Here is a 27,448-nt window from a genome sequence, read left to right on the forward strand (position 1 = left end):
AATGTGTACCACAGTTTATTTACAACAGTGAAAACTTGGAAGTAGCATAAATCTCTAATAACAGCATATTCAATAATAAATTTTAAAATATTCCTACAGTGTAACACTGTGCAACTGTGCAGTTGATTGTGAAGTTTATGAGATGAGAAGCTGTTTGGGACCTTTAAGTGGGGAAAGCAGAATACAAAGTTTTACCTGCAATATGATCTCAACCCAGAAAAAAAAATAAAGGTAGTGTGTATAAAAATATACAGCAGGGGGCGCCTGGCTGGGGCAGGTGGTGGAGCCACTCTTGATCTCAGGGTGAGTTTCAGGTCCACATCAGATGTGGAGATCACTTAAAAATAAAATCTTAAAAAAAAAAAATACAGCAGACTGGTGGAAGCTTTCTCTGGCTGATGAGCCTGTGGGTAATTCTTTTCCACCTGGGTGCTTCATCTCTTCTCATCATATACCTCTCCCCAAATGGAAAATGTAATCACAATCTTTCATAAACTTTGATCAGATAGTCCCTTTTCTGAATATTTACCCTTAAAAAAAATCATTCAGCAATTTGAAGGAAAATGTTATGCGTGAAGTGCTAATTATGGGGTTGTTGTTGTTGTTTTTTAAGATTATATTTATCCTTCTGAGCCGGGAGCCTGATGTGGGGCTTGACCCTAGGACCCCAAGATCATGACCTGAGCTGAAAACAGACACTTAACCAACTGAGCCACCCAGGTGCCCCACTAATTATGTTTATAATCACATAAAAGTTGGATGCAAATCGAATGTTTAATAACAGAAATTAATTAAATGAACAAGGGAATTTTACCCTTGTTGAAATCTTTGTCACTAAAAGGCACAATTGAGAAGTGTGACAGGTTGAATTGTGTACCCCTCCCCCCAAAAAAAGATATGTTGAAGTCCTAACACCTAGTACCTCAGAATAGGACCTTATTTGGAAACAGGATGTTGCAGTCTTAATTCGTTAAAATGAGGTCATCCTAGAGTAGGGTGGCACTTAATCCAATATGTCTGTTGTCCTTCTAAGAAGAGGAGACAAGCCCAGGGAGAAGGTAGCCATCCAACCCCAAAGACAGAGATGAGTGGTTCATCTATAAGCCAAAGAATGCCAAGGATTGCCAGCAAATACCAAAAGTTGAAAGAGCCAAGGAAGCATTCCCCCATATAGGTTTCAGGTGGTCCTGCAGTCGTCTGGATCTTGGACTTCTAGCATCCTCACCTGTGAGGCCATAAATTTCTGCTACTTCCAACCAACCAGTCTGTGGCACTTTGTTAGGGCGACCCTAGGAAACTAATATAGGATCTAATGTGAAAAACTTTCCTGACATCTTAAGTGAAAATCAGAAAAATATTTGTAGGTACACAATGACACAGCCAATGTTTGTTTGTTTAATGTACAAGAAGAGCATGGAACCACATGGACCAAATGCAAAAGCAGCTATCCAGTAGTAGGCTCGGTAGGTTTTATTTATCCAGTTTTATATTTTTATAATGGGAAAAAAAGGGGGGTGGGTTTTTGTTGTTGTTGTTATTTTTTTAAGTATACCCTGAATGTGACCACCAGCTCCTCTTTTCACTCCCACTGTCAGACCCCTGGTCCTGCCTGGGATCCCCCATGCCCACCCATCCGACCCACACCTACCCTTAACTTCCAGGAGCCCAGTTGAGATCGGGTCCCTCATTCCTCGAAGTCCTGCAGTGGTTCCCCGGGTCTCCTTACCCTGCACCCACTCCACTGGCCTCACGACCCACGGCGTTGCCCTTGCCCGCCCCTGCCCTTGCCCTGCCACACCAGCGGGTTCACGAACATCGGTACTTTCCCTGGGGTTTCTCAGTCTGACCTGCAACCACCAGTGAATCAGTAAGTCGGGAGGGAAGTCAGCTTTCTCCCCACGAACAAGACCAAAGGGAGAAAGAACCCCTGCAGTGGGAGTGGAAGCCAGTCTGTGAGGCTGGGACTGGAAACCCCGGCGTCCGACCCCACATCAAGGCAAGGGCGGAGCCTGCCCCGGGTCCACTGGCCCAGCACCCTGCCCGGTCCACAGTGGGCGCTCCCTTCGGGTGTCCCGACTCAGGACGCCTGAACCCCCTCCTCCCACCTTTGCCCCCCAGTAAAACCTCCCAGTCCTCCTCCTCCCCCTTTGGCTGCACCCTCACTCCCAGAGCTGGTCTACACGCGGGAGGGTTGGAGGTGTCAGGATGCGAGAGCAGCGCACGAAGAGGGGGTGGCTCTGGAAGGGCGTGGGCTGGGGTGGGGCAGCCAGAGTCCGGGGCGGGCAGCAAGCCTGGGCACGAAGGGACCAAGAGCCTGCCCCGCAACACGCGGCCCCGGTCCGGTTCTCGCTCGCCCCCGGCACCGAGAGCTGTAACTTTGCAAGGAGCGCACCCGGCCTCGGGCCGCCGGGCCGACACCGCCCTCTCGTGGCAATAGGTGTAATTACAAGCTGCAGCCGCCCGCGGAACAGCGTCCTTATCCGCCAAGGACTGTAGAGCCTGACGGTAGAGCCCTGAGTTCCCTGAGTCCAGAGGGCGGGCTGTTCAACCTTAGGACAGTTTCCTAAGCCCTGATACTCCACAATCCCCTGCCTCCACAGCAGCTTCGCCTTGGGACGTGCACATATTAGGATGAGGCCATATGAAACTTCCATTTATTGACTTAACAAAAACACAAAAACATACGAAAGATACACATAAGCTCAGCCCCACACCTCACCCTTCATACATGCCAAACCCCTCAAACACACACACACACACACACACACACACACACACTCACCTCTACACATTCCTCTTTCCTCTGTGGAACACACAGTTGACTCTCTCCCCAGGAGCTCTCAGCCATGGGACTGACCCAGAAATACCACCCAGCACTACACCACCTTACCCATGAGTCCCACACGACACTCAGCCTCCACGGAGCAATAAACACAACACCCCTGAGTCCAGCTCCACCCCAGGGTCTTCACCTCTCCCTCCACATCTTCCCTGGCCTCAAACTCACTAGGGATATCCCCATATTGAATGCCTACCTTTCTTGACCTCTAGAGACCAGCCTACAGACCTGCTCCAGTACTTTTCAGATTTTAATGCCCATAGAATCCCCTGGGGAGCTCATTAAAATGCAGATGCTAATTCAGTAGGCCTAGAGTGGGCCCCAGATTCTGCCTTTCCAACCAGCTCCCAGGTGATGCTATGAACCATGCTTTGAAGAATGAGGCTGGTGGATCCCTGGGTGGCTCAGCAGTTTAGCGCCTGCCTTTGGCCCAGGGCACGATCCTGTAGTCCTTCCAGCATGGAGCCTGCTTCTCCCTCTGCCTGTGTCTCTGCCTCTCTCTGTCTATCATGAATGAATAAATAAAATCTTTAAAATAAAAAAGGAATGCCACAGTTCTCCCAGAAGTTCCTATGGTCTCATCCCAGGCCCCTCCCCAACCATCTGCCCTGGACTTTCCCACCCTACTCCCTCCCCTCCCACACACATACACACCACACTGAAATGGGAAAGTCACTGATATGTGAAACCAAAGGCCTTTTCTCAGGCTCTGAGAGGCATCTATGCTGTGGGCTGCCCCTTTCTTCTTGAAACATCTCCACCTATGGATTCTGGGTGACTCCTGGTGGGCCCTCTTCTACCTCTCCATTGTGTTCTCTGCTCTCTCCACCCCCTCCCTGGCAGCTCGTGGCCACACTCAGGGCCTCTCCATCCCTGACCTCTCTCCTGAGCTCCAGGATCCTCTTCCCCTTGTCCACTAGGAAGCTCTGCTTGTACCCTGAAAACACTTTAACTCCACTTGTCTAAAATCCGTCTCCTTGGATCCTTCGTAATAATGGTAACACCTACTTCGTGGTGTTAGTCGGGAATTAAATAAGTGAATACATATCATGTGCTTAGAACAGTACCTGAGGAAGAATTTGCCATCAATTATCTTCAAGACAGTAAGTAGACTGTCCTGGGACACCTGAGTGGTTCAGTGGTTGAGCATTTGCCTTCAGCTCAGGTGATGATCCCCGCAGGGAGCCTGCTTCTCCCTCTGCCTATGTCGCTGCCTCTCTCTGTGTCTCTCATGAATAAATAAATGTAAAAGTCTTAAAAAAAAAAAAAAAAGACAGTAGCCTCCCCTAAAGACTCCCAGGCCCTAAAGATTGTAGGCTGTAGGAAGACATCCTATTGTAGGGTTATGGACAAATTCTGCCTTCTGTGTATATGTGTCTTTTTTCTTCTGTCATTTCCCAGAGAAGGTCTCTATCAGACACTAACAGGTCTGCAGCATAGCCCTCACACTGCTGCTAGCTCCCTTCTTTTATTTATTTTTTTTTAATTTTTATTTATTTATGATAGTCACGGAGAGAGAGAGAGGCAGAGACATAGGCAGAGGGAGAAGCAGGCTCCATGCACTGGGAGCCCGACGTGGGATTCGATCCCGGGTCTCCAGGATCGCGCCCAGGGCCAAAGGCTGGTGCTAAACCGCTGCGCCACCCAGGGATCCCCAAGCTCCCTTCTTTTAAAACACTCCCAGGGCAGCAGCCAGAGGAAGAGGCGGAGAGAAGGGAGTCCCCTGCTGGACAAGAGGCTCATGGCAATACCGAAATTCTTAAATCTATAAATTATATATTTGTGGAGTATTTACTGTTTCACATATTCACGCCTTGCAGGAAAACTACTCATGGAAGGGACGCCTGGGTGACTCAGTGGTTGAGTGTCTACCTTCAGTTCAGGGCCTGATACTGGAGTTCCAAGATCGAGTCCAGCATCGGGCTCCCTGCATGGAGCCTGCTTCTCCCTCTGCCTCTGTCTCTGCCTCTCTCTCTCTGTCTCTCATGAATAAATAAATAAAATATTTTTTTTAAAAACTATTCATGGAAGAAGCAAACTCGCTTTTATTGAGTGTTTGCATGTCAGACTGGTAACTGCCACCTATGGGGAGTTCATTGAATTTTCTCATTTGTCCGATCATACACAGCAGTGGGTAGATAGTATAATAAATCCCCTGTACCCATTGCCTAGCTTCAACAAATATCAACTCCTGACTCATAGTGAACCTAATTGCATCTGTTTCCCCACACTGCTTTCTTCCCTCCAGGGTTATTTTGAAGCAAATGCAAGACATCTTATCATTTCATCTATAAATATTCAGCATGCACCCTAGAGTACATGGAATAATTTAAAAAACACCACACACAATCATAGCATACCTAAAAAATAATATATCAAATATCCTTTGTGCTCAAATTTTTCCAATTGTCTAATTTTTTAAGGTTTGTTTGATTCAGAATCCAAATAAGGATTAAAAGAGACTTTTAAAAAGATTTTATTTATTTATTTGGCAGAGAGAGAGAGAGCAAGGAGCAGGGGCAGAGGGAGAGGAAGCAGCAGGCTCCCTGCTCAGCGGAAAGTCTGCTGAGCAGGGAGCCCTGGCATGGGGCCCTATCCCAGAACCCTGAGATCATGACCTGAGCCGAAAGTAGATGCTTAACTGACTGAGCCACCCAGGCGCCCCTAAAAGACATATATACTTTTGAGGCTAGGCAATGGGTACAGAGGATTTATTATACTATCTACCCACTGCTGTGTATGATCGGACAAATGAAAAATTCAATGAACTCCCATAGGTGGCAGTTACCAGTCCGACATGCAAACACTTAATAAAAGCAAGTTTGCTTCTTCCATGAATATATACTTTTAGGGGCACCTGGGTGGCTCAGTCAGTTAAGCCACTGACTCTTGATTTTGGCTCAGGTCATGATCTCAGGTTTGGGGGATTGCCCCCCCACCCCCCGCCCCCATGAGGCTCCATACTAAGCACAGAATCTGCTTGAGATCCTCTCTCTCCCTCTCCCTTTTTCCTGACTTGCAATCCCTCTCTCCCTCTCTAAAATACATATATACATACATACATCTTTTTGGGGCACCTCACTGGCTCAGTCAGTAGAGCATGTGAATCTTGATCTCAGGGTTGCATAGAGATTACTTAAAATCTTTTTTTAAAAAATACACCTTTTTCTCTAATTCCACCCTTCTCTCTCCTCCTCTTTGCCTTGTAATTTATTTGTTGAAGAAACCAGGTTACTTGTCCTATAGTTTCCCACAGTGTGGGTTTTGCTGACTGCATGCCCATGGAGAGCTCTTCATCTTCACTGTGATGCAATGAGATTAAGTTTTATTCTCTTTCCCCCTTTATATGGGTGAGAAAATGGGAGCTCAGAGAAGTTAAATGCCTTGGCCAAACCTCTTTAGTCAAGGAAGTGGCAGAGCCAGGCCTCCTGACCTCCAGCCAGGGAAAATGGGACTACATCCTTAGGGCACCCTGATCACCACCTGGCACATGGTGTGTGCTCACAAAACTTTATAATCTCCCACTGGGCTCTTCCTCCTCACAGATGAGGAGGGCCACCTTGGGGCTGTCTGAGTAGTCGTAGGACCAATCCCACGACAGGGTCTACAGAGCCAGTCTTCCCTTTCCATAGGGCCCTACCTCTTTCTTGCTGTTTTCTCTTCATTCATTCATTCATTCAGTAAATGTTTACTGGCCACTTCTCCCATGCCAGACACCATTATGGCATGTGAATGAGTGTGGCTCTGGGCCTCTGTACATGGGTAGATGGGTATGATCTTAGGATGTATGTCTGCTTCTAATTCTGTATGTTGGGGATCCCTGGGTGGCTCAGCAGTTTAGCGCCTGCCTTTGGCCCAGGGCGCGATCCTGGGTTCCCAGGATCGAGTCCCACGTCGGGCTCCCGGCATAGCCTGCTTCTCCCTCTGCCTGTGTCTCTGCCTCTCTCTCTCTCTCTCTCTGTCTATCATGAATAAATAAATAAAATATTTTAAAATAATAATAATAATTCTGTATGTTGTGTGTGTGTGCATGTGTGGGCATGTGCACACAGAAGTCTGTGTATATTCATGTCTCCAGATCTGAGTGCCCCCGTTGTCATCACTGACAACAGCTGGGTGTGTATTTGTGTGTTCTCAGTACCTGTTCATGTATATGCTGAGTCACTGCGCATGTAAACGTGCACAATTCTGCATGCCAATGTGTGTCTGAGTGGACCTGTGTCTCTCTGCAGACGTGTTGTGTCTATACATGTGTATCTCTCCATGTGTACATCTGTGTGACTTTGGATGGTGTGGGAATCCATGTATTCTGTGTATCTCTGTACACCCGTGCGTCTACACATCTGTGTTTCTGCGTGCATCTTCATGGATGGTGTGGGTTGCTACATTTGTGTACTCTGTGTGTGTGTGTGTGTGTGTGTGTGTGTGTGTGTGTATCTCTTTGCTTAGGTGCTGTGACTGGAACTGTCAGCTGTCACCCCTGGACCATCACCTCCATGCCCACCTGTCCTGAGTGGCAGCCAAGGAGGGCTCTAGTAGGAGGGAAAGCCTTGGCCCTTCAAACCAGCTCCTGTGCTCAAGGCTGAAGCCCATGCTAAGCGGAAATATCTGGAGGGGTTGGAAGGTTATGTCTGTTCTTAGCATCTCCATGACCCAGGGCCTGGTGAAAAGACAGGAGCCCGATTCTGGGCAAACTGACAACAAGCTTTGCTCTGAAAAACAAAATAACGGCTTGCTTCAGAGGGGAACAAAGAAAATTCAAGCTAGAACCACAGACTGACAACAATATTATAGCCCCTCAATTCAGAGATATGGGGTCAGGTGGGGGTGCTGACCTCACACCCACACTCATCTCCTCTGTGAAGCACTGCCAGCTCTCCAACCAGAGGCTGGCCTTTCCCCCCAGGAGAGGCAGTGGGGACACAGTGGCCCTGGGATCACTGGGTCTGGAGTTAATCATTTACTCAGGGTATTCCTGGGCCCATTGGCTGCGTGGGGACACGGCCCCCTGGGCTAAAGCCCAAAGCAGTGGGAAGCAGCTCCCCAGCTGGTGTCACCAGCCCAGGGGAAATGGGGCTGATGCTGTTGGCTTCTGTAAAGGGTGGGGCCTTGGTCTGTGGAAGGAGAAGTCAGCCCTGCCCTCACACAGGCCCCGAGTTGGCAGGAGGCAGGACTTAGCCACAGCTGTGGGGAGAGGGCCTGGAAGGGGCCTGCATTTGGGAGAGGAGTGAAGAGAGGCCAGGGCTGGGGCGGATAGACAGAGAGGGAGGAACCCCTGAGCTCAGAGGGGCCAGGGAAGGTGGGAGCTCGGATGAGGGGCTGGGACCCCCTCCTCTGGTAGATTCCGGGAAGTGCAGGCAAGAAGGGCGTGGGCAGCCCTATCCTGGAAAAAGAAGGCCCTAGAGGTGACCCCGCAGAGTAGGGGGTACACTTCCTGCTTTACTCTCTAATGGAACCCAGGATTTCTAAAAAGGAAAATGGAAAAGTCAGTGGCGGAGGTCACAGAGGTCAGCCCCCCCCCCCCCCCCCCCCCCCCCCCCGCCAGGAGTCTTCTGCCTGGGAGGGTGCATGCGTGCATGTGCTGTGGTTCTTGCAGGGGATCCCCAGAAGGGGTTGCAATCCTCACCCAGCATCCTCTGGGATACTCAGGAGAGAAGCAGCTCAGGCCACCACTTGCCATTTAGGCAGAGTCCTCAGGGTCCTGACTCCCCACACAGGGAGCATAGAACTTTACAGAAAGAAGAAAAGAGCAGTGGTGAGAACTCAAGATACCTAGCATCTGGCCATAACACTAACAGCTATGTGACCTTGGCTGAATCACTGCTTCTCCTCTACAGCGACACAAGTTGGGACTCCAGCACAGTGTACCCAAGCGCAGGATGTGTACAAGTGATAGCATACAGGGTGCTTTTAGGCAGTGAGCAGATACAGTACCAAATAACAATGAATCACATCCAGTGAAAGTTTTCATGTCCTTTTCATTTTTTTAAAGATAATTTATTTATTAATGAGAGACACAGAGATAGGCAGAAGGAGAAGCAGATTCCCTGCAGGGAGCCTGATGTGAGACTCGATCCCACGACCCTGGGATCACAGCCTGAGCCAAAGGCAGACGCTCAACCACTGAGCCACCCAGGTGCTTTTCAAATTGTGTTTAAGAACATACGTTTGGGGGCACCTGGGAGGCTCAGTAGTTGAGTCTGTCTTCAGCTCAGGTCATGATCCTGGGGTCCTGGGATCAAGTTTCATATCAGGCTCCCTGGAGGGAGCCTGCTTCTCCCTCTGCCTATGTCTCTGCCTCTGTCTCTGTCTCTCATGAATAAATAAATAAAATCTTTTTTAAAAAATGGGCATAATAATAATACTCATCCTGGCCTCATCGTGAGGATTAAATGAGTTACTATATGTGAAGGGCTCTGCACAGTGCCTGGCATTCTCCATGTATTAAGAGAAAGCCTCCCAGGGTGCTAGAGTAGCTGACATTGGGCCCTTACTGGCCTTATGTGTTACCAAGAGACCAGGCAACACTACCTAACTGGAATTTAATAACAGTTTGTTCTGGATTTATTCTTAAGGCTTTCTTCTGTTTATAGCAAGTGATATTGGTCTTCTAGTTATAATCTTGATAGGGATAAACTTTAAATTTGAAAACTTTAATACTAATAACGGGGATTTACCCTCTGGTTCCTTTCCCATTGGATGGATCTAAACACTGGTCTTGGTAGAAAGGAGCATACATTTTGGGAAAAGAAGGAAAAGGGACACTGAAGCTGTCCTCACAGCACTTTATAGTCTGATATATAGCTTATGGCCTAGTTTCAAATAAGGTAAAATAAAATAAAATAAGGGGTGATTTGTGAATATGACAAAATTCTTCAAAGTGGTACCCAGTGTCTGGAGCTTGGCAAACCCTGGTAACCTCATGATTCCAATCTTTGCGTTCAGATGATAGGAGGGAGGCATCCCCGCCCTCCAGTAGAGTTGGCCCGCCTCCACCCTCCTTCCACTTTTCCCCACCTCTCCTTCCAGTCTCCTCCCTCAATCCCGATAACCTTAACCGTCACTTGCTCTCCCCTCTTGACCTCCTCAAACTCCCCTTTAATCATCCAGAACCTTAGAGACCCTCAAAGCCACCCTGGGTCCCCTGGGCCCTTCCTGGAACCGGCCTTGGCAACAGATTAAAGACGCCCCGCACCCCTTATCTCTGCCTCGTGACCCGCGCGCGCTAGTGGGTTCCATCCCCCTTCCCCAGGGGCGGGGATACTGTTGACCCCGCCCCCTGACCCAAGGCCTGACCCTCTTCAAATGCACCCGGAGGCACTCAGGGCCCCCAGTTCGCGGCCCGCCCCGGCTGGTCCGGCCCCGCCTTGCAGCAGGTTAAGAGCCCCCCCAGGACCCGGAGCTCGGGACTGAAGCGCACTCGTGGGGGGGCCAGCCCGTCTGGTTGTCATGGCGACGGCGCGGTTGGCCTGGGCCCTGCGGGCCACCTCTGCGGGAGGAAGGCTGCGCGGTCCCCGAAGCACCGGGGACGCCCGGAGACTGAGCGGCAGCGCACGACGGCGGGCGGCCAGGGGCGCCAGCCCGGGGCGCCGGCTCAGCACCGCCTGGGCGCCCGCCCAGCCGGTACGAGAAGGGACCGAGGGCGCCGAGGACGACACCCACGCGCCTGCCGCGGAGGAGCCGGAGTGGACGCCGCCCCCCGCGCCCCCGGTCCCCCCCGAGCCCCTCGAGCCCCCCGGGCCCCCGGCAGGCCGCTCGCTGGTGCAGCGGGACATCCAGGCCTTTCTGAACCAGTGCGGAGCCAGCCCCGGGGAGGCGCGCCACTGGCTCACGCAGTTCCAGACCTGCTACCACTCCGCGGACAAGCCCTTCGCCGTCATCGAGGTGAGCGCAGCCGGGCGCCGGCCGTGTCACGGCGAGGGGATGGACGGGGGCTGTACGGTTGTACGGCGACGTGTCGCCAGGCATGGGAGGACCGGCTGCGGACTCTGCGCAGCGGAAGCGGGAAAAGGTGAGATGGTGCCCGGACGAGTGCCGGGACCGGGTGAGGCTGCGCACTGCTCCAGTAGTCTCCCAACCAGCCCAGGTGAGGAGACTGGGGGCCCTGATCCGCCAAGTGTGATGCGCTGGAGAAATCCCCCCCGCCCACCACCACCACCGCCGCCGCAGTTAGGAGTTCCGATGGCAAGTGGGGAACCTAGACAGGAGCCGCCTGGCTCGCCCCTCCCCCCAAGGAGTCCTAGAGTCCAAGGTCGCAGGGAGGCACAGAGGGAGGAACACCAGTGTGAGATAAGGGGATGGCAAGACCCAATGGGGCAAAGGGCGGAGCAGGTGGGCGCCGGTAGCCAGAAATGGAGCCTGACTGTTCCTGGGGAGGGGAGGTGCAGCGACAGGGCCCTGCGGGCCAGGCTGCAGGAGCAAGCGGTTGCGGCAGGAGTCAGGGCCACTGAGGCCCCTTCTGAACGCTCACTCCCGCGCAGGTGGACGAGGAGGTACTCAAGTGCAGTCGGGCCGTATCCAGCCTGGCCTTCGCCCTGGCATTCCTGCAGCGCATGGACATGAAGCCACTAGTAGTCCTCGGGCTGCCGGCTCCCACAGCGCCCTCCGGCTGCCTTTCCTTCTGGGAGGCCAAGGCACAACTTGCCCAGCACTGCAAGGTGCTGGTGGATGAGCTGCGGCACAACGCTGCCACTGCCGTGCCTTTTTTTGGTGGTGGGTCGGTGCTGGGAGCTGCTGAGCCAGCCCCTCATGCCAGGTTAGTGCCGCCCGCCCTGGCCCCGGTCCTTAGACCTCACTAAGCCACCCGCCCTGCCCCAGCCGGGCAGGCCTGGAGGGGGCCCTCTTGAGCATCACGTCTGGCCCACAGCTATGGTGGCATCGTCTCAGTGGAGACCGACCTGCTACAGTGGTGCCTGGAGTCGGGCAGCATTCCCATCTTGTGCCCCATCGGGGAGACGACCGCACGCCGTTCGGTGCTCCTCGACTCGCTGGAGGTGACCGCGGCTCTAGCCAAGGCGCTGCAGCCTACCAAAATCATCTTCCTCAATACCACCGGAGGCCTGCACGATGGCACTCAAAAGGTGTGTCCCCTCCTTCTGGGTCCCACTCCTGTGACTCTGTGCCTGGCTAAGCCCCTCTCATGCCCCCTGCTCACCTTCCAGAGGGCTTCAGTCATTCTCCAGCCGGGTGGGCCGGGAATGGCGTGGTGCCGGATCGGAACCCTCCCTGGCCGAGGACTCCGGGAGGAAGTGCGGGTAGAGGGTCGGAAAGGAAGGGTCGGGGAGGGCAGGGGCAGAGTCCGTAGCCAGCTGCAGGCCAGAGGCTCACCCCCTGGCCCTGGACATAGGTCCTGAGTAATGTGAACCTGCCCGCTGATCTGGACCTGGTGACCAACGCCGAGTGGGTGAGCACCAAGGAACGGCAGCAGATGCGGCTCATTGTGGATGTGCTCAGCCGCCTGCCCCACCACTCCTCGGCCGTCATCACCTCCGCCAGCACGCTGCTCACCGAGCTCTTCAGCAACAAGGGTGAGGGCCGCGCCTGGGGGCGGGGTGGGGGGGGTGGAGATCCGGCTCGGGGAGGTAGGTGGGTCTAGGGGAAGTAGGTGGGACTACAGGCGATGGACCGAAGTTGAGGGACAACAGCCAGCAGCCAGCGGAAAGCATCTCACTGTGTGAAAATCATGTACATATCTATGCAGACCACAAAAATCACTTCATTGTGTAGGTCTTCCAAAGAGGGTCACTGTCCCACCGGCCCCTGTTCTATCTGGACACTCCCCCGCCCCCACCAGGCAGGGCAAAGGCAGGAGCGGACGGGACCTGGCTCTCCGTCCCTTCCTCCTCCATCCTCCACCCCACCCCCAGGGTCCGGGACCCTGTTCAAGAACGCCGAGCGGATGCTGCGGGTGCGAAGCCTAGACAGCCTGGACCAGGGCCGCCTAGTGAGCCTGGTCAACGCCAGCTTCGGCAAGAAGCTCCGGGATGACTACTTGGCTTCGCTGCGCCCCCGGCTGCACTCAGTCTACGTCTCTGAGGGGTGAGCCTGCGGGCCCCAGGCAGGGACCGAGGGGCAGAGCTGGGCAGCTGGGGGCCAAGGAGAGGTCCCAGCCTGCCTCTCCCCTGCTGCGCCAGGTACAACGCGGCCGCCATTCTGACCACAGAGCCCGTCCTGGGGGGCACCCCGTATCTAGACAAATTTGTGGTGAGCTCCAGCCGCCAGGGCCAAGGCTCTGGCCAGATGCTGTGGGAGTGCCTGCGGCGGGACCTGCAGACGCTTTTCTGGCGCTCCCGGGTCACTAACCCCATCAATCCCTGGTAGGTCCCGCCCCTCGGGGCTCTGGGCTGCCGACCCCCCCCCCCCCCCCCCCCCCCCCCCGCCCGCCCTTCACAGCCACGCCTCAGGGAGCAGACCACACAGGGAGCCTGAGATTTCCCCAGAAGCAGAGCACACTTAAAAGCACTGGGCCCCACAGCGGTGGATTCCTTGAAGACACTCCCCAACTCTCCCAGAGTCCTGAGAAATCCTGACCTTCCAGGCTCTATTCCACCCTCCAGAGTTGCCGAGCTCTGGCCCCCAGCCCACTGCATGTCTAGTTTCCCTCTGCAACTATCCCCTCACCCAGGTCTGTGGGGACCAAAAAGAACCCCTCCCCTGGATGCACAGACAAGACTGGAGAGAGCAAAGGACGTCCTCAGTCTAACCTTCCTAGCTTTGGGACTCTGGCAAGTCAACTAACTTCTCTGAGCTTTAGCTGCTTCTCTGTGAAAAGAGCATTAATACTACCAGGCTCTTGGCTGCTGCTGTACGGATGAAACCAGATAATAGCAGGGTGCCTCGCATGTAGGAGGTCCTCAAAATAACCAGTGAATAATGAGCACTGGCCTTGCCCTAAAGGCACCCCCCTTTCCCCACCAGGTACTTCAAACACAGTGATGGCAGCTTCTCCAACAAGCAGTGGATCTTCTTCTGGTTTGGTCTGGCCGATATCCGGGACTCTTACGAGCTGGTCAACCACGCCAAGGGACTGCCGGACTCCTTCTGCAAGCCAGCTTCTGACCCAGGCAGCTGACCCTCACCACCAGCCTGCAGGCCCTGGGACAACCAGGGTGAACCAAAAGCCATGCCTGCTGGAGGAGCTCCCAGGCAGCCACAGGCTGGACCAGGCTTGATGGCTAAGTGATCTGCAGAGGAGGAAGCAACCCCTACTCTACTCTGTCCAGAGGGGGATGCCCAAATGGGCACAAGCACAGGAAGAAGGGTGTGCCAAGACACACACACACACACACACACACACACCCATCACTGGCTCCAAAGCTATAACCAGATGGCCTTCAATTTTCAGTCTAGGGATTTGGGAGGTGAGGGTGGGGGGCTGGCCTTCTAGGGCTCTACTCAGGGCTAACCTTAAAGGTGGGCCAGTTTCTGTGGTCTCTGTGCTGTTTTGAGGCTCCCTTGCCCAAAAAGACCACCCCCCATTTGCTTGATATTCCACCATGTATTTTAATTCCTTCAGGTCTTACAACTTTTCAGGAGGCCTTGATTAAAACACAAATACTTGTCTGAGAGTCAGCTCACACTTAAGAGGAAATGAGCAGTGCCCTTCTGGGAGCAAGATCTTGAGGGCTGGAGAACCAGGGGACTCCTAGAGGGAAGAGAAGAGCTAAGAGATGGGAGTGCCCCAAAGATGTATGTTGTCACCGTCTCCCTCACCTGGGTGCCAGCAGCCCCGGGAGGGGCTCCCCTCCATCCCCCAGTCAGACCAATAGCAATTCCAGCTCTTTCCAACCCAGACCCAGACTTGGATGTTTCCCCCTAGGCCCCACTGGAAGCTGTCACCATCTGCGGGAACAGAATATCTCAGCCGGTGGGAGTCCAAAGCCAGAGGTTTCGTTTCGCATTTTTGACTCCCACCATGTGCCAGGCCCATACTGGCCGCTGGGCTATTTTCAATCAGGAGGTGCATGGACAAGTAGGGAGAGGACCACCATGGCACAGCAGAGCCACAACAGAACCGACCCATGAGCAGCCTCTGACTTCCTCAGGAGAGGGGTGACACAGCTGTGCGTGGGCATTAGACAGGTCTGACCTGGAATCCAGCTGTGGCTGTGGCTGTATTTGCTATGTGGCTTGAAGTAAGCTGCTCGCCTTCTCTGAGCTTCCATTTCCTCATCTGTAAGATGTAAAACCCTCACAGTGAACACTTAACATTAGTTCTCCCCACTAGCTGCCCTCACCAAAGGTTTCTTCCAAAAAACCAGAAGAAAAGGGGAGAAAAAGGCTAAGACACAGGAACTGGGGACAGATCAAAAGCAGACTATAGGGAGGATCCTCACTAGAGAGCCAAAGGCCTGTGGGAACTCCCAGAACGGGGCAGAGGTCACGGGAGGACTTAAGTAGGCCTTAACCAGATGTGGTCTTTCAAGAACCCAAGATCAATCCCAGCCAATGGCAACGTGCCTTGTGGGGAGAACAGAGAAGCAAAGCCAAATGTCTATATAAAATGTTTATTTTTGGAGGACTGTGTGGTCTGGTGTTTGGGAGGGCACTCACCCCAACCAGGCCAACCATAGTGCTAGAAACAGAATGCAAGAGGCGGGGAGTTAGCCGCTGCCTGCCAGACCCCTGCACACCCCAGACTGGGGCCTGCTCAGCTCTCAAGCTGGGGCAACAGGCTAGAGCTGTTTCGGCCCCCAGCATGCCCTGAGAACTCGTGACTTCTGTAGTGCCTGGCCCCTCAGCTTCTTTTGGCCCAATCCACATGTCAACACACATACTCACTCCCAGTCTCCAGAAAGCACTGCAGAGCCTAGCTGACTCGTCAGGCTCAAAAAGGAACTTTTCACATTTGCTCACTTCTGGTTCATGGTCTTCCTTCCTCTGTACCCCCACCCAAGCCCTGTCTTACTCCCTTCTCTGAAACAGGAGACCCAGGAAGCAGCTGGCCTTGGGTCCCTAATAACAAATGGGAAAAAACCCTGGAAGGCATCTTCATGAGGCCTCCCACCACCCCCAAGGGCTGAGCCCAGACCCGGGGAAGAGACCTGCCTCCTACCAACACATACACACAGCAGAGAACCAAACCAACAGAGCAGAAAGCATAAAGAAACAACTGGGCCAGCGAGGAGGAAGGCAGGGTGGCCCTGGGTGACCCCCTGCACCCATCTCAGTCCTCGCCATGCCACTCAGCCATCAGTGGCCAGGATGACAGCAGCCCCGAAGATGCCCACGCTCTCTCCAAGGAGCTTCATCTGGTTCCAGAACTCAACGCGCCGTGTGTTGTGCCAGTAGGCGACATTGCCATCAATGAGAAGCATGACCGGGGGCAGCAGTACAGCCAGGATCTGGGCAGCCAGGGTCACGTAGTAGCCTGACAGGAAGGCCAGGGCCAGGACGCCATACAGAACGAAGAACAGCTGGATCATCAGCTCCCCTCCTGGGAGATGGTTCAGATATGCCAGCCGGTCCTCCTTGCTGTGCTGCAGTGAGTAGGCCTAGAGACACACCATCCTCTAAGTCTCTCCAGCAGGCTGAGAGGAGCCGGTCTGGGGATGGCTGCCCTGGAGATGGCACCTGCAAGTCAGCCTCTGCAAGGTGGGCTTCTGACTCCCATCTCAGACTTGGGGGCTCTCTGAAAATAGGCCCTGCATCTCTCCCACAGACTAAGGAGCTCATGAGGCTAAGGCCTGTCTTTCCTCACCTTCTAGGCTCAGAATGAAGTGTGTCTCCACAGCCAGACTAGGGCTCTCACCTCTGAATACAGAACTGCACATGGGATACGATGCCCAGTAACGAAGATGAAGCCAAGTGACCTGGAGCCTGTCCAGGTCCCCATCCACACTGGCTCCCTCTAGGTCCTCCACGAGGGAGTACCATAACTGGCTACCCTAGACAACCCCCACAACTCTAAGTGGTAGATCCCCATCTGGGGTCTGAACCCCACCAAACCTCTCCTTTGTCCCCTCTCCCATTCCTCTGGGGGCTAGAGCCATGAGATGACCAGTCCACTCTGTTCTTCTCTCAGGCTTGGGACTGAATGGTCAATCCAACCTCTTTTCTCCCTGGTGGCAATAATGTTGGGAGAAGGAACTCTCAAGCAGGTCTCAGGAGACTGAAGGGCCCTTGAGGCCCCAAAACTGGCTGAGGAAACCCCAGGAGGTAGACCATCAGGAAGCACATGCAAGGCCTTATTCTGCCCACCTCCCTGGGTGCTGCCAAGCATGGGCTCAAACCTCATTCCCAAGCAAGCACTTCCAGCCAACGGCCCCCCAACCTACCACGCAGATGAGGTAGATGCCCAGGAACACCTGGCCGGTGGACTGGAGGGAGCGGCTGCGGGGTTTCCGGCGGTACAGCTCCCCAGCGCCGCTGGCCAGCACAAGAAAGCCGCCGATGATAGCAACTGTGCGCGAGTACATACGGACCTGGACCGAGGTAAGGGGACCCCAGTCAGGAACTGCAGCCACATTTCTCCTGGCTGTCCAGAGCAAAGAACGGCCCATCTCTACACATCCCATTCCACCTGATGAACCCTCTTACCATTTCCAAGTGTGGTAGACAGGTACAGCAGAGATAGATAATTTTTATCAGAAGTGGAAACTGAGGCCCAGAGGGATTAATAAAATTGTCCCAGGTCCTACAGAAAGTGGCAGAACCCAGATACCAAGAGTTGCCCCCTCTGTACCCCAGGTGTACAGACTCAAATCCCAATGTTCTTTCTGCTATATAAGACAGAGTCTGTCCCATAAAAAACAAACAAAACAAACAAACAAACAAAAAAAAAAAAACATTAATCTCATTGTCCTGTAGCTGTTCACTCATCTGCCTCCCCTACTGGACTGACAGTCCATTCCTTGAGGTCAGTGCCTTTGTTGAGGATTATCTACAAGCTTGCAGTGCCTGCCATAAGTTCTGGCACTTTCAGGTTTAAATGCTCCACTAGGGATCCCTGGGTGGCGCAGCAGTTTGGCGCCTGCCTTTGGCCCGGGGCGCGGTCCTGGAGACCGGGGATCGAGTCCCGCGTCGGGCTCCCTGCGTGGAGCCTGCTTCTCCCTCTGCCTGTGTCTCTGCCTCTCTGTCTCTCTCTGTGTGACTATCATGAATAAATAAATAAAATCTTTAAAAAAATAATAATAATAATAAATAAATGCTCCACTAAATTAAATTTCGTAAAATTGGATGGTTGAAACCGGTACTCTCCAAGGTCCCTTTTGCCCTATAATCTGACATTACTAAACTAATGGTTTAAAGGATTCTGGGAACTAGTGACCCAGGTACTAGTCTCACCTGCAAGGCTGACTGTGGTGTGACTTTGAGAAAGTCTGTTTCTCATCTTCGGACCTCAGTTTTCCCACTCTGAAAGGCAGTCTTGTGTGGTCTCTAAGGTCCTTTCATTCTTGCAGTCTGGAATAATCTCCACAAGCCTGGGGGTTCTGCATTCCCAGGCTTCACACTATGCACGTGGCTAGCACCATGCATTACCCAACTGCCCGGGGCCCGGGGCACTGGCCTGGGGCTCCTCCTCCCCTTAGCAAAGTCCCGCCTCGGGCCGAGGTGCTCACCTTCAGCCAGTCCCCGTAGTGAACGTAGCCCCCGATGTAGGCGGCGTAGGTGCTAATGGCCAGCTGGAGTGCGGCCCCCAGTGCGAACCAGCGCCGCTTCACCCCAAAGGACATGAAGCTGGCGCACAGCACGGCCGCCCCCAAGTCGAAGTACAAGTAGGGTACTGGGATGTCGGGCTTCCTGCGAGCCGGAGAGGGGAAGAAGCAACGAGGACAGAGTGAAGCGGGAGAAGAGCCTTGCGACGACCCCTTGAGTTCCCACAAGCTCCACTGCTCCCCCGAACCGGACGCCCTTCCACGGCCAGGATCCCTGCACTACGCTCGATGCCCACCTTGCCCCAGACCAGAGCCCCTAAAAAGCCCGAGGTCCCAACTCTTCCCCAGCCCAAGGGCCCCAACTTCTTCCCCACCTCACCGCACCCCGTTCTTGGGACGGGCCGTACCGCCCCCCACCGTACTCGGCGGCCGCGTGGGCCCGCTCACCGGCGCGCTTCGGCCCTCTCAGCGTACAGCATGAGCTGGCTGAAGCAGCCCCAGAAGGGGCAGCGTGTGAGCAACACCGAACCCAGCTGCATGATCAGCTGCAGCATCCACCGTCGAGAACCCATCTTCGACGCCATCTTGGGGAAGGGCAGTCCGCTGCGGCGTCACCCCCGACGGGCAGACCGGCGCGGGGAGGCGACACGCAACTTCCGGCTCTCGCGGAGCGGCGGGGGTGGGGGTTGGGAGCAGTATCTTTCCCTCCCGACGGGAAACCATGCTCTCGCTCTCTAGTTCCGGACCGGAGCAGGTGTTCCCTCTGCGGATTTCGACCTTTCCCTCTGCTCATGGCAGCTTAAGGATCCTTCCTCTTGGCTGCAAAATTGAAAACGAGACTAGAGGAAGGAACAGTGGGTTCAGCTTACCAGAACCATGGGCAATAACCTGATGCAATGAAGCTTACTAGTCTTTGCATGCTGCTAGACCTGGGCTCCAGGCTTCAATCCAACCCTAAGGTTCTTTGGGCATGTCACTACACTTTCCAAAACCCATCTGTAAAACGAAGAGGACATTTACCTCACAGTGTTGTTATGAGATTTAAATGTGGCTGTGTTGGTACCAGCTCATAATAGGGGGTAGATTAATGGTGTACACAGACACACAACCCCTCTGCGTCTGTTTGTTTTCAGAGTAAGGCGTTCTCTTGGCTAAGTCACTTGTAGAGAAGTTTGGTCTCCTTCGTCCCCTGAGAGAAGAGCAAGATTAGACGTGGGCACACAGGACATCTCAAATGAGTCTATCCTTTCCAGCTCCAATGCTCCCGCTCTAGCCTGAACTACCATCTTCTGATGGTTTAACCACATCAGGCTTCCAACCGGGTCCCCACCTTCTCCTTTGTCCTCCTTGTTTATTCTTAGCTCCCCTGGTTTATGTTTTCATGACATCAGGTACCCTTCATTTTAATCCCTCAGCACAATGGCAATTATGTATTTTGGATTCTTTCTTAATGACCAGATTAACCCTAGATTGTGAGCTAGGTGAGGGCAAGGATGGTGTTTGCTTTCTGTTTACTGTTATATCCTTGCAGCCTAGTGTACAGGATGCATTCAGGAAATACATGCTAAGTAGATAAATGAACAAAAGATGTTGTCACTAGGTCTTGTTCATAGTAGGTACTCAGTGATTATTTGTTAAATAAGTGGGCAAAAGTTCTGGGCACTCCAGGATTGCCACCACAAAGCCATCTCCACCTATCTTCCTGCACCACCCCCCACTCCTTGCAACACACAAACTCATCTTCCAATACTGAAGTTAAGACTCTACAGGCACGGGCAGCCCTGGTGGTGCAGCGGTTTGGCGCCACCTGCAGCCTGGGGTGTGATCCTGGAGACCTGGGATGGGTCCCATATCGGGCTCCCTGCATGGAGCCCGCTTCTCCCTCTCCCTCTGCCTGTGTCTCTGCCTCTCTCTCTGTGTCAATAAATAAATAAGATCTTAAATAAAAAAAAAAGACTCTACAGGCACTCCCACTAGGCTATTTAATTCAGGTCAGTTTGTTTCCAGTTCCCTGGGGTGGGGAAAGGAGCATCCCCACTTAAAAATTCCCACTCAGCTAGTAAAAGCTAAACAAAACACCTCTCACATCTTATTTTTCAGTCACTGGGATAAAGCCTGAGTATAACAGAAACCTGAGGGAGGCATAGATACATCCATACAAAATGTAGGAAATGGGATTGTGTCCATGTATATAGGGGTGGGAGTGGGGGAAAGCAATCTTCAGATGAAGGGAATGAGAAAGGGCTTGGATTAAAGGCCATTTTGTCTACCTCCCCCCATGCGCCAGTGACAACCACATGAGGTAAGTTTTCCACAGGCCCATAGTACAGAATCATATTTTCAATTGGTTTTACTTTTCCAGTCTCTTCACCCATCCCTGATTCAAATGTGACAAGAACACACAGCCCTCACCGTCACCGGGACGGGGACAGTGTATGTCCATAAAATAGTTGTAGAAGCCTGACCAGGCTGTGCCCACAGGAGCAGTACCACATCCTCATGACTTTAGCAACAGCAGAGGCCAGGGACATGCGTGGGGAGAGGCAGGAGACTGGGATTAACAAAACTTTCCTTGGTACCCACCCTACCCTGACTCTCTCTGGTCTTCAATCTCTGCTTTCTAGTGCCCTAGGCCCCAGAAGATTGTGGAAAAGTACTAAGGGCCAAATCCCTTTCTTGGGTTGGGAAGGATGCAAGCATTGTACTAGGTCATAGAATAGGTGAGGGGTAGGGTCACAGGCCCTGAGAGAGGAAGACAGCCATGTGTCCCCCACAGCACCACCACCACCACCACTCTTCCCACTCCTGCCCAGGGGTGACAACCCAGCTGGACAGACTTCTGAAAAGCAGCCCTTTTCATCTTCTACATCTCTAGCTGCTCTCTCTGCTCCAGCTGCCTCCACTTCTCTCTGCAGCACCCATCTCTCCAGAGGGCTCTCACTGCCCAGCTCCTCTGGAGTCCCACCTGCACTTGTTGGCTGCCATCTGACCAGCATGGTGCCCAGGATACCTGGCACAGTAGCTGCCTCGGGGTGGTGGGCAGAGCCGGGCCTCCGTACTGCTCAGCACCTCCCCCAATTGCTGAGAGCCAAAATTTAAGTCGGGTCGCCTACATCGGCCACCCACAAGTGCCACAGGTGGTCCAAGCTTCTGGAAAGCACCCCACAGGCCCAGGGCTTGCACCCAGGGGTTACTGGCCATCCAGATGTCCACCTTACCTTGAAACTGAAGCAGGGCAAACAGTTGTCTACAAGAGAGAAGATGTCCAGCACCAACAAGCCACAAAGACCCCAGCCTCCAGCTCACTGATGTCACTCCCAGCCAGAGGACCTCTAGGCCTGACACGGTGGCCAGGCCATATGAAGCAGTTCCCAGCCCACAAGAGGCAGCGTAGACAGACAAGGCCCTAAGCCTGGCTGTGCCCAGCTTGGTCAGCTAGTGGGACTCAGGTAGAGCTGCTCCAGGTTCCGGGTGCGGGTGAAGACCAGGGGCAGGTGGGCCAGTTGGTTGTGGCTGAGGTGCAGCCACTCCAGGAAATCCAGGCCCCCCAGGGCTCCACCAGCCAGATCCCACAGGACACCATGAGAAAGCAGCAGCACCCATGGTCCCCACAGGCCCTAGAAGGAGCCACCTGGCAGGCAACTCAGATTATCGTGGCTTAGCTCCAAGAGCCACTCTGCCAGGGAGCTTGGGAGGGAGGCTGAGTGGGTGGAGGCCCCCACAGTCCACCACACTTCCTGCGGCTGGACAGATGCATAATGCTGGCCACCAGATTCTTGGGTAAGCCCATGGTCACACCTGCCCTGTCCTTGCCCCTAAGGGGCTGGAATGACAGTGGCATCAGGCTTGCAGCAGGCACTCATGGATACACAGACCTTCATGCCTCACTCCTCCACCCAGGACTCTGGGAAAGTGTGGGCGTGCTAGGGAGAGGAATAATAGATACCATTCAGGGGTCTCACCATTTGCCATGTCCCCCAGTATGGTCTTAAGGACACCTTATTCCCACAATTCAGCCTGCTATCAAGGCTCTGGCAAGAAGTGTCGCAGCCCGAGACCCCAGCATCCCGATCCCCTACCCCAGCCACCTCTCACTCCCTTATGCCTACCAGGATAAAAAGCCACTGGGGAAGATGGCCTTTTTAACCCCCGGCACCCCTTCTTTCCTCCCACTCCATAGCCACCCCCACTTATTTACCACACAGCCCAGGAGCAACTCTACCTTCTCCTCCCCCTAAACATCCCCTGGGTCACTCAACCAACCAACATTTGCAGAGTCTCTGCCGCAAGAGGACACAGCCTTGACTAGATCCTGGCCTAATATGGCCACTGAGGTTAGGGCCTCAGGCCATGAAGTTCAACACACTCACCTGTATTCCTGGCATGACCTGCCAAGTACAGCCCCGGCCCAGGAGTGGCAGTGGAAAGAATCTCAGTTCTAGTTACTTGCACTCCTGGCTGCCTGCTGGAACCCTAGCCCCAAGCAGTAAAGAGGTCAGCTCTCAGAGAAGCCACAGCACTGAGGGTGGGATAGAGGGGTGGGGTGGGTTGGGGAGGGTGGGCGGGTCAGATTGAGGACATCTCCAAGGCCTTGTGGCCTTATAACCAGCAGAGCAGAATCCTGCTCTGCCTTTCTAAGAACACCACTCCTCACCCCACCATGGCCTTCTTTTGAGCCCCACACCCTGTTCCATTGCTTGTCAGGATGGCAGCCTTAGGCCCCTTGGAGGTTTCAAGTCACCACACCTCACATCCAGAAGTCAAAAAGGAGCCAGGCATCTTCTCTTTCATCCTATACTGCCTGCCTAAGAAATCTGCCATCATCTGTAATTCACTTAGGTCTTCTCTAGACAAAGGAAGGAAATGCTCTTTCTTGTCTCACTAAGCCAAAGGTCAAAATACTCTGTTCTGGCCTTTGAGGAATGTCCAGCATTGCTGTCTGACACAGTGGGGTCTGGAGCCAGGGTTTCTGTACCCAGCATTTCTACCTTGCCCTAGGAGGCCAACCAAACAAGTTACTTTCTAGGTTCCCCTGTGTGCTCCCCAGCCCCATCCAGCAAGACTCTTAAGAGAATCATCATGGCCATATGGAAGAGATGGTTACCAAGGGCCAGGCACCTCATTAAAGACTTCATTTAATCCTCTACCGAGACACACATTTTAGAGGAAACTAATGGTTGGCAAGGATACAATGGCTCCCAAGTCACCCAGTTAATGAGTGGCAGAGATGAAATCTGACATAACCTAGACCTGTTGGAATCCAGCCATGCTCCTAACCACTAAACCACAGTGCCCAAAGATAGGGCCTACTGTCCCACATGCCAGCCAAACACCCCTCAAAGAAGTTAAGGTCTACAGGTGAGTAACACAGATTATCTCCAGAATGGGAAGAGCAGATGAGCCATCAGCAACCTAGGATATGAATCTGAGCCTTTGATTGATCAGACTTGAGCCTCCCACCTAGCTTTTTTTTAGATTTGAGCCCCTTTGAATTAATTTAAGGGATCTGGTTCAAGGAAATTACAGTGAAAAATACGAAAAATCACTGTCAATAATCTTTGAGGGGTGCCTGGCTGGCTAGGTCACTGGAGCATGCAACTCGTGATCTTGGGGTTTTGAGTTCAAGCCCCACATTGGGTGTAGAGATTACCTAAAAAAAAAAAAAATGAAATCTTTTTAAGAAATTATAATAATCTTTGAGACAATATTGCAAACTGAAGGTTGCCAGAGACTTCAGCTCAGTAAAAGTTCCAATTTGCAAAAGTCAGACAAGTGTTACAATAGTTAACAAAACTCAGAAAGTTTCATTGCTTATGTTGTGTTACCTGGAACATGGCATCCGCTAGGAGCTCACATGAGCAGACCAAAAAATATACTCAAACAACTTTAATTCCTTTTTTTTTAATTCCTTTTTTGATAGGGTTACTAGATGAGTATCATAGATAAATATCTGGATTTTTTTAAGATTATATTTATTTATTCATGAGAGACAGAGAGAGAGAGAGAGAGAGGCAGAGACACAGGTAGAAGGAGAAGCAGGCTCCATGCAGGGAGCCTGATGTGGGACTCGATCCCGGGTCTCCAGGATCACGCCCCGGGCTGAAGGCGGCACTAAACGGCTGAGCCACCCAGGCTGCCCAACCTCTGGATCTTATTAAAGTCTCTCATCACATCCCTTCAGATAATGAGAACACAGAAGACAAATTGGAAATAATACAACACTGGAGTGGCTAACTATTGGATTAGAGTATCAAGATTTTTTCAAAGCTCTCAATAATTCAGAACAATTGGCCGAAAAAAGCCATTTCACTGGAGAAGACTAGACAGCTCCCAGTCATATCTATGTGCCTCTCACGAAGGGCTGCAAGGAAAAGGAAACATCCCGAAGAGCAAGGACTAGCATTCTGGAGACCTGAGCTCTAGCCAGTTCTAGAAATGAGCTACTGGTTAGAGGACAAAAGGGCACAGTACCACATGTTGTTTCTCAAAGCAAACAGCTCCCCATCAATGAAAGTGTTCAAGTAGAGACAGTCTGTCAAGGATGCTACATAGAGGATATTTAAACTGAATGACAGGGGATCCCTGGGTGGCTCAGCGGTTTGACACCTGCCTTTGGCCCAGGGCATTATCCTAGAGTCCAGGGATCGGGTCCCACGTCAGGCTCCCTGCTTGGAGCCTGCTTCTCCCTCTGCCTGTGTCTCTGCCTCTCTCTGTCTCTCTCATGAATGAATAAATAAAATCTTTTAAAAAATAGAATTAAAAAAAATAATAATAATAAATAAACTGAAAGACAGGGCACCTGGGTGGCTCAAGTTAGTTGGGCATCTGCCTTTGGCTCAGGTCGTGGTCTCGGGGTCCTGGGATTGAGCCCTGCATTTTGCTCCCTGCTCAGCAGGAGTCTGCTTCTCCCTCTCCCTCCGACCCTCCTCCCGGCTTGTACTCTCCGGCTTGTACTCTCTCTTGGTCTTAAATAAATAAAAATCCTAAAAAGACACAAAATAAAAAACTGAAAGATGGGGGCACCTGTGTGGCTCAGTTAAGTGTCTGCCTTTAGCTCAGGTCATGATCCCAGGGTCCTCCTGGGTTCAGAGTCCCGAATCATCAGGTTCCCTGTTTAGCGGGGAGTCTGCTTCTCCCTCTCCCTCTGCTCATTCCCTCTCTCCCTCTCTCTCTCTCTCATTCACTTTCTCTCAAATAAAGTCTTTTTTAAAAGCTGGACTATTTCCATATGAGCTGCAATATCCCTGGCATTTCTAAGTCAGGATATCTGTGCTGAGCTTCTGATACCGCAGGGGCCATGCCTGGCACTGGAAACATCCTCTATTTACACACTGTTCACATACTGACTTCTGGCTTTACATGGCTGCTTATCCTTCCCATAGCCAGGACATCAAGATGACAGCAGGACACTTTCAGAAAGGCTAATCCAAAACAAAAACCAAAGTGTATTTTGATGACAGCCTCCATCTGTATGGGGTAAAGGGTCCATTACTAGGCTCACTCCCTCGCAGACATCCTCAGCCAAATTCCCTTCTCCTCCATAGTACACACCTGATAAATAGCCTTCATTGCACCCAGCTATCTTGATCTATACCTCAGTCACTCGACAGGACTACCACAAAATCACACAATGGGCATCTGGTTACACCCTGAATGTATGAGTATGGACCTCAGCAATCACGGCATTTGCCCCGTGGTTTACTGAACCACAGGACACGTATCCTTTTCACCCTCACTTTCCTGTCAAATCTACGAACTCACAGCAACTGTACGGCCTTCTCCTTCCTTCCTCTTTATACTGGAAGGGCCCCCTCCTATCAGAAGCCAAAATATCCTCCGTGGCCACGGATCTCTTTTCCCATCTTCTTGGAGTTCACGATTAGGTAACAAACTCTTAAACATCTAGCTCCAGCCCGGTCCTCCCCACTGAATCCCAGGCTTGTCATCCAGCTGCCCAGCTACCATCTGCTCTTCAGGGTTTCACAGGTAAGACAAACATGGCAAAACAAGACTCGATTTTTCCACAAACCTCTTCCTCTCCCACTGTTCACCATCCACACAGAAGCCACTCTCAGTTCCTCTCTCCCCCTCACCACCTTGGCCCCAAACCTTACATATCAGCAAGCCCCATCCCTCGTCATTTGTCACCACCGTGTCCTTCCTAGATTACCGCAACAGCCTCTGAGTGCAGTGGTCTTTCTGCCTCTACCTTGGCCACCCAACATCAGACTAAAAGCCCTCACCAGCTTACAACCCTCAAATGGCTCCCCATTGTGGCAAGAATAGATTCCAGTCCCTATAGCGCTGACAAGATCCTGCGTGATCTGGCTCCTGCTCATGAGGCTTCAGCCACCTATCTTCTAGTACTTCCTAAACACTCCAAGCTCTTAGCACCTCAACTTAGCACTTCCTGTTCCCTCTATCCAAGCACTCTTGGCTAGCCCCTTGTTCAGATTTCAGCTTAAATGACATCTCAAGAGACCATCCCAAAATATTATCTTCAGAGCAGTACATGTACCTCCCCATAGTTAAGCATGAACAGCTACTTGAAACTAGGGCAGAGACAAGAATAAAGGGGTGCCAGATGAGAAAAGCCATTACCCCCTCCACTAAAACTAACTGCTGGAGTCAGCATCAGAAGGGTTAGCAGAAAGGAAGGAAAGGTTAGAAGTAGGCCTCACCCTCACCTTACTTTGCCTGTTCAGGAAGATACTTAGTTCTCCTTTAGCCTTTTCGACAAAATTGAAAATGACAAGAAAATGGGACAGGGAGGCCACAACCTGACCAGGGTTGGTCCCTGCTGTCAAAAGTTTGCTCTCAAGAAAACTGAGAGCCCCATTGCTCCCCACTTGCTCATCTCCCATGTCCTCTACCAATCCCTTGTCCTCTTTCTAAGCTTGATTTCAAGTTGTCCTCAAATCCCACTCAAGTCCTGGGTCGCTTTTCATCTGGACTCTGGAAACTCATCTAGTTATTACACTGGTAACTTTCAAATGTCTGCATTCAGTCGTGT

At 52.4% G+C, this 27,448-nt stretch overlaps 2 protein-coding genes across 4 annotated transcripts; one reads left to right on the plus strand and one right to left on the minus strand.

Moving 5' to 3' along the window:
* The first annotated feature begins 10,090 nt into the window (after positions 1–10,090).
* NAGS (N-acetylglutamate synthase) lies at positions 10,091–15,655 on the plus strand. 3 transcript variants are annotated; one of them, XM_077853455.1, is made up of 7 exons: positions 10,096–10,723; positions 11,320–11,594; positions 11,706–11,919; positions 12,186–12,366; positions 12,706–12,877; positions 12,973–13,155; positions 13,757–15,655. In XM_077853455.1, the coding sequence occupies exons 1-7, from the start codon at positions 10,289–10,291 to the stop codon at positions 13,908–13,910; spliced, it is 1,614 nt and encodes a 537-aa protein (XP_077709581.1). In that variant the 5' UTR covers positions 10,096–10,288; the 3' UTR covers positions 13,911–15,655. The 3 variants fall into 3 exon arrangements, with proteins under 3 accessions (XP_077709582.1, XP_077709583.1, XP_077709581.1); XM_077853456.1 differs by lacking the exon at positions 12,973–13,155 and having other exon boundaries at positions 10,091–10,723; XM_077853457.1 differs by lacking the exons at positions 12,706–12,877; positions 12,973–13,155 and having other exon boundaries at positions 10,093–10,723.
* On the minus strand, positions 15,332–19,101 carry TMEM101 (transmembrane protein 101). Its single transcript, XM_077853458.1, has 4 exons — positions 18,883–19,101; positions 18,400–18,580; positions 17,116–17,262; positions 15,332–16,332 (listed from the first exon to the last, which is right to left on the minus strand). The coding sequence occupies exons 1-4, from the start codon at positions 19,017–19,019 to the stop codon at positions 16,024–16,026; spliced, it is 774 nt and encodes a 257-aa protein (XP_077709584.1). The 5' UTR covers positions 19,020–19,101; the 3' UTR covers positions 15,332–16,023.
* Positions 19,102–27,448: the final 8,347 nt, after the last annotated feature.

The sequence above is a fragment of the Canis aureus genome, chromosome 16, assembly GCF_053574225.1.
Source record: "Canis aureus isolate CA01 chromosome 16, VMU_Caureus_v.1.0, whole genome shotgun sequence".
NCBI lineage: Eukaryota > Metazoa > Chordata > Mammalia > Carnivora > Canidae > Canis > Canis aureus.